Below are 21911 nucleotides of genomic sequence, written 5' to 3' on the forward strand. Positions count from 1 at the left end.
AAAACAGCGGCCGACAGCGCTGTAAACAACAGTAGACTTGTGCGTAACAAGCAAGCGAATAATGAAGAAAGCGAAACTGTTCGAGAGAGAGAGAGGGGGGGAGGGAGAGAGAGAGAGCTGCGCATCGCAATGGAAGCAAAACAGTAAAAGAATTCATGACGATGTTTATGTGAAGCGTTTGGATCTTCTTTTGCTGCTGGTTCGGTCAATATTGTTTGGAGAGAGATCAAACTAACAGCTTTAGAATCAGCGCATAAAGGGCGTGAACACAAAGCGCGGACCCGGATCAGCGAGCTGTCGGCTTTCAGCCCCGACTGTGAGAAAGGCGACATCTAACTGATTCTGATCCGCGGGTCGCGCTGTGTGTTTAAGTCTATGTGCAGAATCCCTGTACCTGCTCTCATTTACTGTTTGGTGGTTCTTGAAATTTTGTGAGATGTCACCAGAGATTCTGGCATTTCGGACAAAATAAATTTATATTAAAAAATCGATTCAGGATTTTAATGAATCGATTTTACGTTATCCAAGCCAGAATCGATTTTAATCGGTGAATCGATTATAAAAACCCACCCCTAGTAATGGCTTTTGGAATGACTGCAGCCTGCTCAACTCTGTGTCTTGGTGTTTGTGTCTTTGTGTGCACACACAAGCATATTATAATTAGTGTTTTAGACTTAAAAGTGTCAAACTTTGAACTCATTTTACCTGAACCTAATTCTAATTTTAGCCCTAAAACCATGCCTAACATGTTTTTCTTTTTCTCTTTGCTTTTGGTTTGATCACTCACTCATTTTGTTTTAGATGAAAAATGAGAAAACTGCAAAACTACATCCCACAGTCTGCCATGTGTGCACAGCCACAGGAACGACCACACAGACACACATACAGCATCTGCAGCCTTTATAAAACAGTGGCTTAATGACTACCTGTGTGTGACGTGTTTAGGGGACATCTGTAAAGAACAATTCAAGACTGTTAAAATGAGACATTTCACTTATTGCGGTAGATATAAGACTTGTCCAAGTTCACAGAGTCCATTTACACAACAGGTGCTGCTCATCACTCAACAGGTAAGTGTACACACCTTCACACTAAGCTGTACACACCCCTCCCTCCCCCATGTGCAGGTGTCGGACGTTTGACAAAGAGCAAAATGTAAACAGGCTTGTCGTTTAGCCAGGAGGACAACATAAAAGGCGGTTTGCAGGGTTTTGAGGTTACTTTAGGATAGCTCGGTAGCCTATTGACACAGCTGCATGCCCCACCTTCTGCCCATATCGCCTAAAGAAAAGAAGTTTGCATGGAAGCCTGCACGCACCGCAATCTGTTATTTTTAAAGTTAAAAGAAAATCCAAGTGGGTAGAAAATATTCTGAAGAAGCCAGACAAAAACCCAACAACCTTTATAAGCCCCCAGAGGATTCAGAGCTTTTGTAAGCAGTATATTAGGGTTTTCTGTGTACACACACATGCCTGCACACATACGTATATACATATACGTTGACGTGTATAGTACGTGTGTGGTTTTGATTATGTGTGTGATCTTTGTGTGTACTGTCATTCCCCAGCTGTTGAGGCTGTTGCTTCAAAAAGAAGCGGCACACAATTATAAGTTCCATTCTGAGGAGCACAAAGAGAAGGCGGCGGTGGACGGGTCGATAGAAAAGACGCCCTATTTATAGTGAACTCCTGGGCATTTTATAGACGGCCACTTTTGTGTTTGTGATGGAACATGTGGATGAAGGAAATTGTCACATAATTGCACCCTGTTAAGCTTGTGACCTATCATTTTGTCGAAAAGCGAAAGGGGCTATTCTCTGCGAGCTTTGTTATCAGTGATGGCAGGGAATTTCAAAGAGAAGGGAGTGAAAAAAGGGTTTTAATCAAGTTTACATCATCTGTGAGTGACTTCAACGTAAACTGAAGTGCATCACTGCACATAAGGGACTGAGTTCTAAAGGCAAAGAAAATGATGGTTTAACAACCTTGGCTCTGCTCTCACCAAGTGAGAGAAAAGCCACATCCACACTTATGTGGACCACTTAAATTGTTTAGGGTTTTATCACATTCAGGCTCCATCTATGATAAGAGGACAGCACAAGACTGACAAGATTCACAAATCTAAAACTCAGCAGGCTAACCAGCCATATTAGTTTGATTTGGTCCATTAATTTAATCACACTCTTCACAAATCAATGGCAGTTATGCTGAAGGTTTAAATGGGACCTATTTCTTGTTTACAAATACTAATGCAAATTTTTATCTCAGTAAAGTAGCTTTGCATGATTTAATCCAATATTTTTATTATACTGAGCCTCGATTAAATGCCCTTTATCATTAAAACAGCTCTTCTCTGATTGGCTGTCCCTTGTAAACAAAAGGTTGGAACAGCAGGTGGGTGGGACTTTAAGCACATGCAGTTGGATGTGGGTGTCTGAGGTTACTGTATTAAGGCCATGTCCACACTAATACATTTTCGTTTGAAAAACGCATCTTTTTCTCTCCGTTTTGGCCTTCCGTCCACACTGAGACGGCGTTTTTGGTCAAGGAAAATGCAGCGTTTTGAAACTGCTCTCCAAAGTGGATACATTTGAAAATTTTGTACTTTTGTGTTACAACTCCACCTCATTGTTAGTCCATTTAAAAAACTCTGTGGTTTTCTTCAACATTTTTCCGCGACGTTTCAAAGAGCCGAAAAGTAAATAAACGGCAGACAGAAATGACGCAGGTCGAATCGTCTTGTGTTTCATGCATGCGCAGTACTGGAACATAAGCGTTTTCGGCCGTTTCAACTCTGTGAAAATGACTGAAAAGGATACTGTGGACGCAGAGTGTTTTCATACGAAAATGCCATTTTCAAATCTATCCGTGTTGACGTAGCCTAAGACTATCTGCTATGTTTGACATTTTATGATGCAAAGAAGCAGAGCAGAATGAAACAGAGCATTTAGAATAGTTTGAAATCTCATATGTCATATATGTCGACCTCATTATTTAAAACTTTGGCCATGTTTAATATCTGTACCTACCATTATAACTCTTTATGTAAGGTGGATGATAAACAGTGATGAAAAGATAAGCAAACTTTTAATATAATAATATTATATAATATACAATAATGTAATTTAATATAATACTTTATATGTTACTTATAAGAGCATGTATGGTGTAAAAAATAGCGCATTGCCTTTTTTTGCCTTTTAGTAGAGAGGAAGGCTGATGTGCTCATCCAATTTCAAATCTTTGCATTAATGGCTGACGTGTTTCAGTATTGCTGACATGTAAAAGACACGACTTTTAACTGAAAGCATGCCATGCACCGTGTTTCTTGCACATGGTCTGTAAGATTCAAAATATACCCATTTTGAAGTAGTCACTGATTGGCAGTTCTGCCATTGGCTATAGATCTAGATCCTTCGCTGGCAAGATCAGCAGTTCCCTCCTTCTGGCCTCTCCAGATAGCAGCTTTATATTTAATGGTTTTTGGACCCCACACCTCCATGAAACTTTGGACCAGTTTTGGAACATTTTGAGATGGATGAGAGTTTTTTTTCTATATTGATGTTTTCTCAGTAAAAGTCTTCCTCTCCCTGCTTCTTTGTTGGTACAATATTACAATGTTGGACATCTTACCACCGCATACGTGGAGAAGTAAGTAGCTAGATCTCGACATACAGCCCTTTTAAAACACCCACAGTTCTCAAATACAATCAGCTTTGGCAATGTTCTCTACATTTATTTACATTTTAAAAACATGCCTTTAGTAGGAGAAGACACATCTAGTTGCAACAAATCATACAAGCAAAATTTGGTATTCCAGAAGTGTAAAATGTAAGAAATTAACTGCTTAGCCAACAATTACGTTTGAAAATAGTTTAATAAGAGGTTTGCTTAAGTCCTCAGTGCTGCAGGGATAAACCATGATCCGTGCTGAAATGTAGCAGCTGAAGCTGCCCTTCAGGCAGGGTGAGTGGCTTCCCCGAGTGGATCCTGGTGAACAAGAACACCAAGTCGTTAGTGGCTCTATGGTAAACATGCAAGCTTTATAGCAGTTCTGGATTTCAGAGTTGGATGTAAATATTTGGTCCCAATCATTGTGGTTGAGGCTGTGACGCATTTAGAGTTGGATTTGAACAGCAGCCCTACACAGGCCATCCAGCCAGCAGCGAACAAATAACAACACCAAGCTGCTCCACAATGCACGTTCCAATAGAAAACACAATGCCTTATTATTCTATTGCCCCTAACCACAAGCAGCTATAAAAGCACTGCTATAACACAGACACCCCTTTCTGATCATAAAAGAGGTAATACAGGATTCTTTTGTCAGTATGGCTCAGTTTTCATTCTCCCCCTGCATGTACCTAAAAAATAATAACTAAATAAACACTTACATTAAATATAACGTAATGATCTCTGAAATGCATTGTATGACATCGATGCATAATCTACTAATAAGTGTACTGCTGCAACAAAACAATTGATAATTAAAGCGTATTGCATGCTAGCTTCTGTTTTAGCTTTCTATAAGCTATGATACTGCAAATCCTGCCAGATGAGCATGAACAGACAAGTGCAGACTAAAGGTGGCAAATGTGTCAGTCAGTTTGTTGCTTTTACTCACCTTTCTTCTTTCTTTCTCAATCAATCTTATTACAAACAAAGCAAGACATGAATCACAATGATGCTTTTGAGCATGTTTAATCATGTTGAAACAATAGATATAAGTACAGTGTCCATTAGTCAAACCTAGTTGTGTTTGGGACAACAAAAACTCTGATATGATGTGGAACCTCTTATTACGCGCTTTTATAGCAATTGTGTTTTTTATATATACATATAAATAGTTCCAATAGCATCCAAGAGTGCTAAATTGTAAGAATATACTTAATCAGTGTCAAGATTATAAAGGATCTCTTAACTCCAAAAAAGCTTAAGTACATTTAAAAAAAAGGGTTAACCCAGCCATGATTTAAAAAAATGTTTCAGATTTCAACCAACTTTAGGACATTTACTACACACTGAGGCTTACTCCTTAAATCCCATGGCACTGAGATCACATATCATCCAAATTATTGCCTCCTCCTCTTCCAATTTCATTTCTAATTGGTATCCATTTTCCCTACAGGACCACTAAAGATTTATCATCCAGCATGAGATCCATGTATACGTGCGTTATGAAACTTTGAGAATGCACAAGATGACACAAGATGATTAGCAGCATTTTATCCTGTTTTAAAATCGTAATCCCACCCTAAGAGATAATTCTGCCCACAAAGCCATATCAAAGCTTCTTGCCTCCGTTTCCAATTCAGGGGCTTCAACAGAAAGTCCAGGCCCTGCTTCATTCAGAGCTCCACAGGTTTCACCTCTCTTCAACCACAGTCTGGCTGCACTCCCCTCTGGGTACAGAGTCTCAGAGCTGTGGCCTCTTTAGTAGCAGCTGTGCCCCCGGCACTGTGAGTCATAGAAGATCTGATAGCTTTCAAATGAGGTTTTAAGATGTGGTGCCAACAGGCCAGGTGTGTGAGTCTGTATAGGCGGGTTTTCACTGTGTGTACTTTGGAAGAATGTGCATGTGTTTACGTGTGACCGCATGGATTCATTTACATTATGTACACCTGCAGGAACAAGTGTGTGTTTGCTTACATAAGTGCTAATTATGTACAGTCATGTCTAAATCTCTCTTGCATCAACTGCTGATGTTCATGGTGGATCACTCGTGTTAAAAGATTTCAACTGAAATCTGATTCATGTAAAACATTTTTCATGTAGCTGTTTGTATAAAACTTAATTAAAAACCAGCCAAACCCACGAGAGAGAAACTGGATGTTTAAACAGGTGAAAATAATCCCTTAGCTAAGTGACTGACTGTGATCCAGGTTTAAATATACTCGTGTCTGCACACAATGTTTGTCAGTGAATCACAGTAGGTGTCACTTAACCATCCACACAGCCTCTTCTTCAGGAGCCACACCAGCAACTCTTTTGTTTGTTTTTTTTGCCTGTCCCGTTTGGCTCTTTTGCCATCAGAATTATTGTCTAAAGGCGAGGAAAGATGCCCAACGGATTTACTTTACCAAACTGACCATCCCAGCCTTGCCATAATGGTCCATTTGATTCACCTTTTATTGTTTATTTTATTTTCATTTGCTGAATACGGGACAGACTTGACTGGGGGAAAGAAGGGGAGAAAGAAAGAGGGAAAGAAAAACAGCTGAGAAGAGGGACGGGGGAGAGGGGCAAAAAACAAAAACCAACAGAATAAGCAGAGAAAAAAAATGCATATATCGATCACCTGGATCACCTGTTGAGAAAGAAAAGAGAAAACAAGCAGAAGAAAAAAACAGCAATATAATAAACAACATCACGATGATCTATGGGAATATAACAGTAAATACTAAATATTAAACATTATTGTGTAAGATCGACAGCGCACAGTGGCTTTGAGGTAGGAGCCAAAAAGGGTGCAGTTTGTGTCATGGCTGTGTGCAGGCAGGCAGAGAGGAAGGATCCAAAACGCAGGACTCACGGAGGCGAAAGTAAACTTAGAATAAACTGCGTTATTGCAGGCTGCTGATCAAACAGAAGACTAACTAAACTAGAAAATATAAACTAACAGGCAGGCAAAAACAGGTAACAGAACACACAGCGGAAACCAAGGGTGAGTAGACATTGACGGCGCGACAGAGAACAAAGGAAAACACAGGGCTTATATACACACGGCAGTAATCAAGGGATGAGAGACAGGAGGGGAACACACCGGGATGAAATCACAGCTGACGAGACAGGGGAAACGTAACTGAACACACTCACATAAGACAACGACCTTCAGAATAAAACAGGAAACTAACAGACACAGAGTACCAGACAAGAGGGACATACGGGCAGAGAAGACTAAGCACAAGCAAAACCTAAACTAAACATGATGGCAAGAGAACAAAACCTAACCCAGAAATAATCATCATCATAGGATAGCTAAAGAATCAGAACATAATTATAATTAGCATAATCTGGAAACACACCAAAATACAAGAAACCGAAAAAGCAGGTTCAAAATGACCCAGAACAGTTTGTGTGTGTGAGCACCCGTGTGAGCATGAGCGCGCTTGTATTTAAAAGGTTCCTTCATGTAATGATCTGCTAGAGAAACTTAGCAAGCAGTGTGCTAACTGTAGCATGGGAGATGGGTGGTCTTGTAGGGTGTCTTGCACTGAAATCTGCTGCAATGACCTGGTTACTGCGTTCACCAGATATCAACACAATTTCGATCCGCTCCTCACGCGTTAACCTCTTCGACATGTCAATGGCTGTGAACAAGAGAAACTTGTAAATAACTCATGAAAGAATAAAGTTACGTTGAAACCAAGCACACCATTGTCTTTCTTGTGACATTACCAATAAGTTTGATGTGTCACATGGCCCTCTTCCTATTGAAAAAACAAAAGTTGTATCCAAGATGGCCGACTTCTAAATGGCCACCATGGTCACCACCCATCTTGAGGAGTTTGCCCCCTCACATATACTAATGTGCCACAAACAGGACTTTAATATCACCAACCATTCCCATTTTATTACGGCGTATCCATATAAATGGCCCACCCTGTAGACATGTCTCTAATCTGAGGTGCTGTTAACTTGCGGTTTTCAGAGGCTGGTGTCTTGGATGAATTTATCCTCGGCAGCTGAAGTGACTCTTGGTCTTCCTTTCCTGGGGCGGTCCTCATGAGCTAGTTTTGTTGTAGCACTTGATGGTTTTTGCAACTGCACTTGGAGACACGTTCAACGCTTTAGCAATTTTCTGACCTTCAGTTCTTAAAATAATGATAGACTTCGCTTCTCTTCACTTAGCTGATGGGTTTCATGCCTTAATATGAATTCCAACAGTTGTCAAAAATTACTGTCAGCTGTGTACCAACCTCACTTCTGCACATCACAACCGATGATCCCAACCCCATTAACAAGGCAAGAAATTCTACAATGAACCCTGACAAGGCACACTTGTGGAGTGAAAACCATTTCAGGTGACTACATCATGAAGCTCACTGAGAGAAGGCCAAGAGTTTGCAGCGCTGTCAACAAAGCAAAGGGTGGCTAGTAGCTCATCTCAAAAGAAATATATTACATCTACATTAAATTTACATTGTTGGTGTTATGTGTACATTACGTGTACATAGCTGTACATGTGATTGATTGTCTCATACAATGAATAGACAGCTTACAAAGAAGAAGACTGCAGGCTGGTGTCAATTTGGGGATCTCCAGCTAATCAGAGGAAGGAGGCTTTGATTTGACAAACCACACAGTGCACACCTTGATAAGGAGACTCACTTGTGGCTGGGTGCAGCTCTTGCTTCCTTGCTTAGAGTTGTTTGGCACATGTGTAGAGCTCTGGTGTATTTCTTTTGTTTGAAGATTGTGGTGGGAGTAAAGAGGACTAGGCAAGTCTGAGGACCCCATACACTTACTCACGTAGAGTCCTTTCTGTTAGAAACACTAGGTAAGTAGGTTGGTGCCACCCATGTAAGTTTGAGCTTGTTTTGAGTTGAGGATTACGGTCTTTTCCCCTTTTTTTGTTTTTCTAGGGTAAGAGTTCAGTTAAGTTTTGGATTTGTCTTTTTGGTGGGGGTTTTTGGCACAACTTAACTGTCCCTTTCTCCCCCACACTTGTTGTAAGAATTTGGGTTATTGTTTTTGTGAAAAAGCTGCCATTAAACTCGTTTTTGTTATTACACTTGTACCGAGTTTCTGCAGTTGTTGTGTTACCCCCTCCTGCCCTCGAGGAAGCGTAACAAAAGTTAAAAAAGAATAACATGACAGGGGGTTTTTTTGTTGTTGGTTTTTTTTTTGCCTGTCCCATTTGTTTATTTAGCCGTCAGAATTGTTGTCTGAAGACCAACAAGGATACACAATGGATTTATTTTGCCAAATGGATCATCTGTCATGGTCCTGGGCCATGTGGGCCCAGTATTCTCAGTTTTTGTGTGTTTTGTACTTTATTCCCTAGGCCCAGCTCTCCCTTGCACCCGTATCAGCTCCTCGGGTGAGGGTGGCTGAGGTCCCGCTGGTCCCTGCTTCTGTCCCCAGCCTGGCAGAGGCCCCGTTCATCCCGGCACCCGTACCTGCTCCTCGGGTGGGGTTGATGGACACCCAGCCTTTGCCTGCTCCGGTTCCGGTTCCCCGGGTGAGGTCAGCCGTGACCCTGCCCACTCCTGCACCCGTCTCCGCTGGAGGGTCCGAGGGGCCCGTCCAGCCACCCGCTGCCCCACCAGCAACCTCATCCGTGTTTGCAGAAGCAGACCTCCTGCCTGCCACACAGCGATCCCTGACATCATCATGGCATTGCCGTACTGGTCCATTTGATCAACCTTTTTTTTTATTATTTTTTTTTATTTTATTTTCAGTTGTTACAGACGGGACAGACATGAGTGAGGGATAGGAAAGGGAGAAAGAGGAAGGAAAAGAAAAACAGAAGGGGAGAGGGACAGTGAGAAAGGGAAAAACAATCTCCTGGATCACCTGTTGAGAGAGAGAATAGAAAACAAGCAAAAAAAAAACAAAGCAAAATACTAAACACAACACCATCGCATTAATCTAGCTAAGTGTAAACAGCAGTAAATACTAAATATTCAATGTTGTTGTGCAGCACGCAGGACAATAGCGCACAACGTGCTTTGAATTTAACATACATGTCTGTGTTTTCATACATGAGCAAAGCCAGCCAGAGCCACATGCCTGTCTAGTATAAATAAAAGACAGCCATCTATGAGATGTTACATATCATGGTTAGCTTAGCTCGTCGTCACTAGCTTGATTGTATGGCTCCAAGATAGCACAAGCTAATGCTAAATTTTAAAGCTTACTAGCTAAGTAGCCAAATTTACAAATTAAAAAAACTAGAATTGTACTCCCTTTGTACAGTTATTTGAAATATAAATGCACAAGATATATTCTTTGTTAGAAAAATACATTAAAAATCTCCAAAAGGCACCAACTGTATAAACACAATTAAGATAGTGGAGGTGTAGCCTACCAGAGAGCTACCAGCTACAGCCACCTGTCCTGAAACATCTGTCATTTAAATAACATATAACTTAACACAATTTAAATGGAATTATGGGAGGTAACACCACACACCCTGTAGTTGTCACGATAGTCTAAATTTGGTATATGCATAGGGGTGGTTAATTGTCTTTTGGAAATTCTCTCAAGTGGTCATAAGATAAGATAAGATAACCTTTATTAGTCCCACACGTGGGAAATTTGTTTTGTCACAGCAGGAGTGGACAGTGCAAAAGTTATGAGGCAAAAATTAGAATACAATAAGAATAAATACAGTACACAACTGTACAGAATAGAATAAAATAAAATACTATATACAGTAATTTGAGGAGACTGAGTTTTTTGGCACCTTCACAGTTTACTTTTTTTCCTGTCTCCACTTACATCTGACCCTTAAAGAAACAGTCAAACAGTGAAATACATGAGTTCTTATTTGGAGAACATTTACTGATGAAGACAGCTGGGTTTTTTTTTATTTTTAGGAAGTTTCATTTGGAAAAGTCTGGATTTAAACCAGTCATCAAGAATAAAGCAGTACTTATGTCAGTCACTTATGTCTTTTTACATTTGTTAGTATATGTAAGACATAAACTCCTTATAACATCAGTACTCTTTGGTAAAACAAAAGCCACATTTTCAATTAATCTAAAATAACACCAGTGTTCCTCTTTTTGAGAATAAAGGCCCTTCTCGTTGTAACTTAGGGCAAGAAAGAAAATTAAAAACAGCTCAATGCTTCGAACTCAAACAATAAACCAAAGTGAAAGCCATGTCAGTGTGTGTGTTTGATTTTGACCACATGTAAATGAGCCCATTGTACAAGAAGAACATGGAGCAAGCAGAGCATCCACGAAAATAAACCTCACAGAGAAAAGCCCTGTAGTTAGAATGGCCACAGAACGGGCTGTTGGGCTCCAAACCACGCCACAGCAGGATGCAGTGTGTGTGTGTGCGTGTGTGTGTGTGTGTGCGCGCGCGCGAGTTTATGTGGTGGCACAGCAGCCAATCCTGTCCATGCGGACTGTGGTGTGGTCGGGTTCCCCTGCTAAATTTAATAAGGGTCTTTGCTTACATCATGGCCAAAAGAAACAGAAAGAAAAGAGGGAGACTGGAAGAAGTAAAAGAATCCTCCATCAGCGTTATAATTTTTAAAAGACTATTCTGGTGGTTTGATATGGTTAACTTTGCTAAAAGCTACATATAGCGTAAAGCTGCATTCATACTGTTTGGCCTCTCAGCTCAGAAAATTCCACATTCTTAAAATAAAAGTCACTTCTAACATGTCGTGCAGTTACACAGAAACATTGGCATTTATTTAGAGCAGTGTTACATTTTGTGCTCATATAAAGCAAAGATTCATGGTTGTAGTGAAGGAGGACATGCAGAGAGTTGTGTGTGGCAGTGGCTAGAGGTACTAGAGAGGAGAGTCGCTTTGTTAGTTGAAGCTCTTCATCCTCTTAAGGATATTTGAGGATGTGTGGAAGTTTTCCAAACCAATTGAAGTGTGTTTTGTGGACTTGGAATAAGTATTTGATCACATTCTTAGAGGTATACTTTTGGGGGGTGCTTCAGGAGTATGGCATGTTCGATCCCAGTACTGATGTAGCTTTGTCCGCAATCAGTTAGACTCAAGGGTGCTGAACTCCATCAGGGGTGCCCTTTGTCACCAATTCTGTTCATACCCAAAAGGTAGATTCTGGTCGTGTCCAAATTCATGGGCGGTCGCGGTCTACGTGGGCCGGGTCCTCAGAAGGTCGGGTAGGCCGTAAGTAAACGGTTGGGGAAATTGGACGGTCTAGCCTTCTGATTAGCGTCACCGCTGTCTCGGTGGAGTTTAATAAACTCAGCCGTCTGCTCCTTGCTATCTAAAATATAACAGGACACTGGTGTAAATTCTCGACCATCTCATACTTCTGTTTTATCAGTTTTCTATTTGACGTTTAGTCAGCTGTGTAAAAACCAAGGAGGAACCCACCCGGGGGATTAATAAAGTTTTATTTTATCTAATCTAATAACTTTAATCTCAGCCAAACCGATTTACTCACGAACAAACAAAACACTGGAAAAAAGCCCAACAATAACATTTTTAGGTTGTCTAAGTGACTTATATATTACGTTTAACCCGAGTAGCAAAAGTCCGCGGTGATCTGAAAATGATGTGCCGGGAGTTGTGCCGTTCTCGGCTGCATCAGTGACCCTCGAGCTCCCGGCTAGCTATCGAGCTGGTGGGTAGCAGACGTCTCTGAAAACGTCGAAGCACTTTTGCAAATATGCGATATCTTGATAAACCGAGCAGATATTTGATGTTTACACAGCTACTTTCTCGTCTGAAAATATGTTAAAAGTTTATTTTGTGACCCAGAAAGATTAGTATGAGTAATTTTAAAACTTAGTAGCGGCCGCCATTGTTGGAAACTGGAGTTTGGCTGGGCCGCGCTATGAATTCTGGGATATGGTGGGCCAAGAAGGACACACCCGACCCATCATTCAAATTCAGGGAAAAGGAGGACACATTTGTCGGCTGCATTTGGAGGAGTCTAAGAATTTGGACAGCCTTCGGCGCATCACTGTGACGTAATTGGTCTACAAATGCGGCCTCAGGAGGATGCAGCCCATGAATTTGGACACGACCAGAGTTTATCTGGGCATAGTGTTTTCAGTGGAAGAAACGTTTCGTCTTCAGACTTGTTCAGTCTCTGTGGAAGTCACTTAACTGGATGTCTTAATGCATTCTCAATCATCCAGGAAAGTAAATCTCCAAAGGTTGATTCTGTTCATCTGGATGTAGCGTTTTAAACGCTATGTCCAGATGAACAGAATCAACTTTTGGACACTTACCGGTAACTGGATGATTGAGTATGCAATGAGACAACTGTGTTCATAGTTTTTTGGGGGACTGAAAATCTAGGCTTAGCTGGACAAGTGAAACTACAACTTCTGTCAGTGAAAAGAAGTTTAACTACACAATTAATCAATGAGATATCTTAATCTAACACAACAGTTCACTTTTTCTACATGATAAAGAAATTATTCTTCTTTATCAGTGGGAAAAGATGGAAAAATGTGAAAACACAGTTAAAAGTCTAGAATATATCTCCTTCACAGGCCATATGAGGTCATAGGAATAATATACCTACTTTGCTAATAATTGCTACACTCCAAAAATGAGCTCTGTTTCCTATGAGCTCTGTTTCGAGTTATTATGCTGTATATTAACTTACATGTGAGAGAGAAGGGAAGATGGGTAAGAAATGAATCGAATACGTCTCAGGGAAGACTTATTATAAGCTAGTGGCAAAAAAAGAAGGTTGTGTCTTTGATACACACACACACATTCACATACACACATGCAAATAACACACAGTTTTAAAAAGTACAAGACAAACTTAGAGCACCTGCCTGATTTTCTGTCTGCGGTGGCCTCGTCCTCTCCAAGCACGCTTCTTTATTTATCAGCGGAAGCTAAAGTGATTAACCCACAGCTGTTCTCCCTGCATCACACATACACATACATACAGACACACACAGACTCACACTGTCACTCCATATGTTGCACAGACCAAAAGGTGTCAGATACCAGTGGCATCCTAGAATGGGTCAGAGAATATAAAAGTCAGAGGAAAGCTGGTGTGACATTTTGACACTTTAAATGATGAGGTTCTCTGGGCAGATAGTAAGAGCAGTGCTTGCAAGACCATACAAAGTCATTCCCAGTGTGTGCGTTTGTGAGACAAGTCTGAGACCTGAACGAAATCCCTTGCTGCTGTGGAGACAGCCTCCCGGCCCACTGCGGACGCATTAATCACAGGTTATAATTAAATGTCTCCATCTCTTCACACAGAGACAGGATGGGAAGTGAAAGAGGGCCAGAGCTGCTATCAGGCTCACGCTCCAGCCAGGCCAGCCACCCAGAGTTCACCACACCCAGGTCTTGATCCCCCTCTGTCATCACAGTCGGTGGTAGATATTGCACAGAGGGGAAATATTTTCAAGCCATAACTCTGGGCTCTTCTAGACTGCTGCAATATGAATATGGCCTAGCATCACTTTTATTAATCTCAGGTGTTTGCAGTTTCAGAAACTGTTTTCTGTAATGTCTGTGGTCCTTGAATGATATACATTGAGCTCCAGTATGTGATCAGTGCTCTTTTGTCAAATCAAATCAAATCAAATCAAATCACTTTTATTGTCACATCACATGTGCAGGCACACTGGCACAGCACATGCGAGTGAAATTCTTGTGTGCGAGCCCCACAAGCAACAGAGATGTGCAAACACAACAACACAAACGAGCAAAATACAAGAATGGCCAACCTGAAACTAATAAATATATGTACAATATATAATAGTGTATGCATTTCTGGATGTGTATACTAAATATTTTCCTACGTGTGTGTGTGTGTGTATACACATTTTTACAAATTAAATAGTAAAAAAAATAAAAATAAAATAATAATAATAATAATAATAATAATAAAATATATAAAATATACAGAGTTGAATATGTGCAAAACAAGTGGCATTTATATACAGTATGGAGTGCATACAATCTGTCTTTTGACAAGATTATTCAAAAGCTACACAGTCGAATGTCATGTAACTTAGTGATGGACAAGCACAGGGAGAACCCACACACTTTTGGTGTAAATCTCCATTACTTTCTTTAAAAGTGCTAAATAGGGAATTGGCCTTGGCAGAGGATACACCTTTTGCATCCAGCTACATCTAAGGATCATTTGTTAATAGCTTGAGTGGCAGCACCACCCTTCATCTCAAAGTCTTTCCAACATTTCTGAAGGAAGTAGTTTCCTTAAAGGTTATATAATGTGCCACTGTGCTACACTGTAGTATTTGTGCCTCTTGTATATTTATACTCTTACAGAGTCTTATACACACAAATATAATCTCAAGATATAGATCTGTTATCTACAAAAGCAATAAATGAGTGAACTGTTCAGTGGCTTAATGTTTTTTTCTCTCTTAAGACAGCCTAAGTCATTTGTCCAAAGCATTGTTCATTAAAATGCTCTGCATCGAATCAAGAATAAGTGACATTGCAGAGCACTTTTATTGGGATGAAATGTAATACTCTGATGGATACGCCGCAGGAGAGTGGAGAGGATGCGTGTGCTGAATGATGATGTCCTGTTTAGGAAGGCGGGAGCTCACATCCCAACTAAAGCTGCCTCATAATTAGAAAGTGGAGTCTAAAGCCTTGCTTCCAGTCAAAGAGACTGTGGACATGTGAGTGTGCTGGGCGGTATGTTTAAAATTTGATCTTCATATTGTAAATATGCAGTCACACTCTTATAATAAATTCCAACAAAATTCTGAGTATCACAACTCACTGCAGCTAACAAGTACCCAGTGGTTACAGTCATACTGCAAACCTTGCTTTTTTCATGAGTGTTTTTTAGAGGCTTACTGTAAGCTTTTCATAACTTTTCACTGACACTAAAGCCACGTTCTGCACTGACTCTCTGCACTCTGAGCATCTTCTGTAGAGCTATTTGTCCTTCTTTTCTGCCGCCGCTGGCACCAGCTCTCTCTGCAGTGCAGAAACATAATGAATGTCAGGCTGAAGCAAAATAAAAATAAAAAAAATACACAAAGTTTGCAATTAGCCTTGATTTTCAACCACCGCAAATGTAATTTGTATTCAATTTGGGACCCTTTAACAAGGGTGTGATTGGGATATTTACGAAACAGGGATTTTTTTTCTTCTCTTTTTATACATTTCTAACAAAATAGAAGAAAATAGAAGAGAATCGCTGCAGAGGGAGGGAAGCTGGTTTTCTTCTACCATCAGCCTTTTTATGAATTTTACATATAAATAAATATTTCCAAAACATGTCACATGTTTCAGATTACAAGCTCATCTGAATGTAATTCAGTGCATGTGCAATTGCTACAATATACTATCTAGTTTTGCAGTCTGAGGTAAAATCGCTTTATTTTGTTTAAAAACTTCTCTATGCTTGGTGGAATCTCTTTCATGTTACCACAGGGTTGTGCAATGTGTGTCTCCTAATGAGTTTTGTGACCTTTTTTTTGGACAGAACTGCATGGTATCAATTTGTGGTGTAACTATGTCATCCCCACTGGAACGTTTTGTAAGCTAATTCAGGGGAAAGAAATAATGCTTCCACAGCGACCTTATTTTGGAATTAATTACCTTTTAATATAGCCATTACTTCCCTCCGGCAACTTTTGCAAATCTGTGGTAGGCCTACTGAATAATGACTGTGTAATGACCTCATCTCATGGTCATTACACCACACTGTAAAAACCACTGCTCTGTCATTTGCCTCCAATGACTGAAGTGACAACAGGGAAGTCCCCCCCACCCCGTGCTGCAACCAAATGTCTAAAGAAAAAAGAGAGAAAAAAGGAAAGCAAAGTAAGAATGAGGAAACCTAAAGAGAAAAAAGCTGTTCACTCATTGCCCCAAATGCAGGTTGTTGTTCTTTCTTTCTTTCTTTCTTTCTTTCTTTCTTTCTTTCTTTCTTTCTTTCGCCTCTGTGGACCACCAGCCTTTTAAAAAGACGCAACTTTACAATGTGATACAGAGAGCAGAGATTTTTCTTTTTTTTTGGTCGATTCGATTTCTTTCGGGATAGGGGAACAGAAAGCGGTATGAAGAAAAATAACACCTAGAAAAGAAAGAACTTGAGGGAGACTATTGCTTTATTCTGTCATATAACTTATTATACGATAATAATAAATCATTTTCAGCAAATTACCTTTACTTTAATTTAGCGGAACCGAATCATACATACGGAGCACCCCCTTAAACCTTCTCATGGTACAGTCCACAGCTCCTTTTCGTGTCCACAGAGTCGGGAACCACAGCACAACATGTTGGAGACCGTAGCCGAGCCGTTCAGCTCAGAGTTAACTTTTTTAATCCCGGTTTTGTCGCGTTATCGCACACAAGAGGAGGAGGCGGAGGAGGTCGCCGAGAGAAAGGGGGATAAAAAGCCAGTCATGCTATGAGGTTAGGGTGAAAGCCGGAGCGTCTTCTTGTAAAAGAAGCCTGTTGATATTTAATTGTGCACAGGAGAAGAAGAAGAGGAGAAGAAGAAGAGGAGGAGGAGGAGGGAAGAAGGGGAAGGGAAGCCCAGAGAAGCGAGAAAAAAGCGGGGTCCACGATGCAGCTGGCCGCGGTGCTGTGGGGCGCCCTCCTAACTTTGCTTCTCAGCCGGAGTCCAGGTAAGAAAATGCACGGACAACAACGGCGCGAACCGGGCTTGAATCTGCATGTCAGTGGGTCCGAGCAAGAGGTGGACGGAGGGTTGTTTTTTTTTTTTTTGCACCACTGTTATTTGGCACTAGAATTTAGTTTTAGGTTGTTTTTTTTCTGCTTCTCATAAGCGCATTCAAACTACAGCCAAGTTTCCCTGTAACAGAGAAGGGGCCATGTAGGTGGTTAAAACAGTGGAAAATGTGCTCGAGTGTGTTTTCATTGTTTTCTTAAAGTCTTGTTTGACAAACATACCTGTGTAGCTCACAGATCTGTAGCAGCAGTCCTTTGGATGGTAATACCTGAAACTTGTGAAAATGTGTATATATATTCATTTTTTAGCACTCATTTCGTTTTGTATATGTGAAGCTTATTATTTTTATTACTTATTTTAGTTTCTTTATTTTTGTTTACCTTCACGTACCCTGTTTATTTTGTGCGCGTGTGTTAAATGTTAGCGTGCCGCTTTGATTTAGGCTTAAATGGGGTTTCATCAGTCTTATTTATTTATTTACTGTTTGGTGTTTTATGGAGGTTGAGGACGTCGGCTGGTACAGTACGCGGTGGGTGAATGGTGGGGATGTTCTGTCAGATCTGACACATTTCTTGGCTGATGTTGGAATAAGCAACCAGATGTTGTTGCTTTTCTAATCTGTCTGTTGTCTTGGATACCTAGAAGCTGAAAGTTGGTCATGTAACTCATGAAAGGGTTTTTATTTTTAAGAGAATATTTGCTTTTTGGCTGGCATATAAGCTGATGCACAGTGGCTTTAAAAAAATCTCCTTTTATTTTGTGCAAATATCCATTTGAGTAATTGCCACGTGACCTTCATGCTCTTATTTGTCTGATAACTTCTGAGAAAGAAGCAAATTTGGATCACACTCCTCTGCGCCCTGATTGCGGGTGAACCATGCTGTTTATATATGATATTTTAGATTCTGTCACACCCCCGCTGACACACCATAACCAGCAGTATTTGCTATATTTCCACTACTCTCTTTCTATGTTTCTCTAACACCTTGTATTTACAACATGTTAGAACAGCCGCTGGAATGCAAGGACCCAGCAGAGGCAATGTCTGAACAGACACGTGCACAAGCACACACTGAGCTTAGTGTCATACACACATGGGTGCTGCACACTCTGACATGCTGTGTAAAGATTTACCTGACAGGAATAGCGAAAATGACATCTGTAATTGGCTGGTCGGACATCAAATGGAGGTTGGTGTAATTGTAACAAGTTCTAAATGTCACCAGAAGACTGTATCTAAAATGTCAACCTGATAAGAGTCAATATCCAATTGAAAACAAAAGTCACCCTGGATGACATGCTATATATAGCGGGTCCTTTCATCCTTCCAGATATGGTTATCAATGCCCCCACCCTCCTTGCACCTCCCCACTTTATCTGGGGCGGAGGCCTGCGCTCCTTTGATTATAGTCTTGTTCTGTCATAAAGCAATTAAGCCTGCCGGGCCTGTATCATGTCTTAAACATTTCATTGTGCACTGGGTATGAATGGAAGCTGCTGCTGTTGGCATTTTCCATTGTGGCGAGTAGCAAACACCACAGCTCCAGTGCTTTGTAATTCTTCTGCTTGATAGTGGTTTTGCATTCCAGTCTTTAATTGAATATCCTTAAATCTGAGCACTTTCCTTTTGGGAATCCCAAAAATTTAGTATTTATTTCCTCTCTGGTTTATTTTTTTCATTTTTTTTTGTCAGTGTGGAAAAGGCTCTGAAATAGCTTTCAAACTGTAATTTGACTCGGACAGCTAAGACTTGCACTTAATGAATGATTATTTTAAGACTAGTGGCTCTTTGAGGGCAGGATCTCATACCACAGCCATCCAGTGGTTGGGGAAACTCCAGGATGAATGAAAGCCTGACATCGATAAATGCATCTTTATATGGGGACAGTAAATTCAATTCCAGTGGGTCTAAACCATGAAATGTTCATCATCTTGGCCATAAATATTGTCCAAGTGATGCACCAGTCTATCATCGACATATGAGTTTCTCCCTTTTGACTGTCGTATTTTAAGATATACATTATGGGTTCATGTGGAGATGAATAAAATGGGAAAGGCTATAATTTCTACGCTGTGTACAGTAAATGACATTATGAAGGCCAGCTGCTGGTCCCATTTGACAGAAGATGCCCCAGGGCTATAATTTATCAAACTGAGAGTGTGGGTGTGTGGGTAACTGAGTCTCAACGTGTTTGAGGTCAAGATGCCTTCTCAGCTAAGTCTAGTGGCTTCGCAGTAATAGGCTGTGTTGGACTAATGGTCTGCTGGAGAGAGTGTTACACTCTTTAATTATGTGCTCTGGGACAGTAACCCCCCACACCCCCTCACAAACTCCCACGATCTCTACTGTGCTCTCTCCATTTACTGATCAACTATCAATCAGACTTGCAGTTTGAGTCAGAGGCTGTGGTGTCATTCCACTGAAGATCGCCAAACATTCGATCACTGTTGTGTGGGCAATAAAGCCTCATTAAAATGTAAAATCCATGACCCTTTGGGAATGGGATGAAATGCTCTTCTTACACGATGATCCGTACACTGCAGAAGTGAACAGGACTAAAGTGAGACGGTGTTTCTGTATGAATCTGACAGCTGGGCAGCCATCCAAGAAAAAACCTCCTTCCTTGAGTGTTTTTTTTTTGGTCTTATTTGCTGCAGCAGCCAAACAAAGAGGATAAAAAAGAAAGGCAACGATGACAGTAAAATACGAGAAAAAGATTTGGTCTGAAAAATTTGATTCCCCTCCCCCTTTTCAAGTCATAAAAATGTACTTTGCAATATCCAGTTAGTCAGGGATTCGTACTGTTCTTTATTCGTGTTTCATCAAATAGCAGATGATTTTGGCACAGATTTTTGAAGTAGGTAGAAGTTTAGAGAAGAAAGTCAAACAATCCTAAGACCACTGGATGGTGGCAGTTGGAGGAACAGCGGCCTGAAAGGGGAGGTGGGGAGTTTGGCCCCATGCTTGCTTTCGTCTGCCAGCCTCTGTGCCCTTCCCTGCCACCTGTATTGCCTTATCAGATTGATTAGTCCCTTGACATTGCCGCTCCTCATCCTGGACCAACAAACACACACATATTTAAATGCAGTCTCCTTTTCACACAACCTGCAGGCATGGATTTGCAGCAAAAAATTTATGGCTTTGTCTTGCAAAATGCCTCCAACACCACATTTGATTAAATGTCCTCAGAGTAATTGTGTTGGTATTAATGGTGTTGCAACGTTGATATTTCCAAATAACTCAGCCTAGAGACAGATTGATGGCGTGCCATAAGTTGTTTTTGGTACGGATTCCACTCTGTAGACGACTTTTCTCTGACGGGGAATGGTTGATGTGGAGGATGTGGCCGTGGTTTGGGTCAGTAAATTCGACTGCTTTGTCTTTAGTCTTGGCAAGGTTTGATTGTTTTGGCAGAAGCTTTTTGGGGGGCTTTGGGGGAATTGAGAGTTTCATTAATGGATGCGAGACTAGAGCTGCTGTGTTAGATGAGTGCATATGATTTTTGTGGCCTAAATGAGTGTGTTTGTGTGTGCCCTCCTCTGGTCTAGCTCATTAGGTTGGTGTAGGCCAGCCTTTTGCTTTCACCAGGGGAAGGTAAAGTGGGCCACCTGATACCCCCACTGTGCTTTGTCTGTCGGTGCTGAGGGGATGGAATTGCGGGGATGGAATTGCACCTCCAAGGTAGCAGTGGAGGTAACCTGTGATTACTTGATTCCCAGCCCCCCTTCCAACATTCTCGAAAGGATAATTGTCAGACTTCTAACCCCTCTCCTTTTTCTCCTCGTGTCCCTCTGCTTTCCTATAAATCACCGGCTTCTCTCCCTGCAAGACCTGACTCCATTCAGAGAGACCCCTGAGGGTGGCTTTCGTCTTTAGGGCCGTTTCAGATTTCAGAACATGATGCTACTGCCTCTGGGCCCATTTCACTTATGCTCAGCGCACTAATATTCAGTGTTACACATGTCAGGTCTTACAGCACAAAAGCAAGGAAACAAACAAAGTCAACTGCTGGCAGCACTCTGGAGATTGGTTCCCAGTCTAACAGCAGAAATGATCCACTGGTGGAACTCTGTGCCAAAGTTGTGACTTGTTCTGCTTTTGCTGCTTCTTTAGCGTGCTAAAAAGATCTGTGTGTCTTTGTTTGTGATATTTGTAATGACATTTGGTGGAATTTAAAGTGCAGACTTTGATCTGTCAAAATACATTTTAAGATCTGTCCAGGTTGGACAGATCTTAAAATGTATTTTATTAGCATTTCATTTGTATCCATGGTGTAATGGTTAACATGTATGCTTAACATGCAAAAGATCCCCAGTTCATCATTGGGAGGAGACACAAATCCCTGGAAGGACTGCATCAGGAAGAGCAACTGATATAAAAAGCTGTGTCAGATCAAAATATTCAGCTCCATCCACTGTAGCAAATATGAGATCAGCAGAATTAGGGTTTCTGTGATTTGCATTACATTTCATATAGTTGATTGTCAGCCCTGCGACAGACTGGCACCTGTCCAGGTTGTACCACGCCTCTTGCCCTATGGAATAGGTGTCAATCCTGAACTGGATAAATGGA

General features: G+C 41.0%; 2 protein-coding genes across 3 annotated transcripts in view; one reads left to right on the plus strand and one right to left on the minus strand.

Annotated features, from left to right (window-relative positions):
• LOC309708055 (uncharacterized protein) overlaps positions 1-21911 on the minus strand; it is a gene marked incomplete at its 3' end in the record, with an annotated part of 236146 nt that overhangs the window by 184778 nt on the left and 29457 nt on the right. The gene's annotated exons all lie outside the window — the stretch shown is intronic.
• lrp4 (low density lipoprotein receptor-related protein 4) overlaps positions 16810-21911 on the plus strand; it is a 106957-nt gene continuing 101855 nt past the window's right edge. Inside the window, exon 1 of one of the 2 annotated variants that reach the window (XM_082535156.1) lies at positions 16810-17273. In XM_082535156.1, the coding sequence (XP_082391282.1) occupies positions 17213-17273 (61 nt within the window). In that variant the 5' untranslated portion in view covers positions 16810-17212. The remainder of the gene's footprint in view (positions 17274-21911) is intronic. The other variant, XM_082535157.1, reaches the window with a different exon arrangement.

Source organism: Aulonocara stuartgranti (genome assembly GCF_965226115.1).
Source record: "Aulonocara stuartgranti genome assembly, chromosome: 1".
In the NCBI taxonomy this organism is placed as follows: Eukaryota; Metazoa; Chordata; class Actinopteri; order Cichliformes; family Cichlidae; genus Aulonocara; species Aulonocara stuartgranti.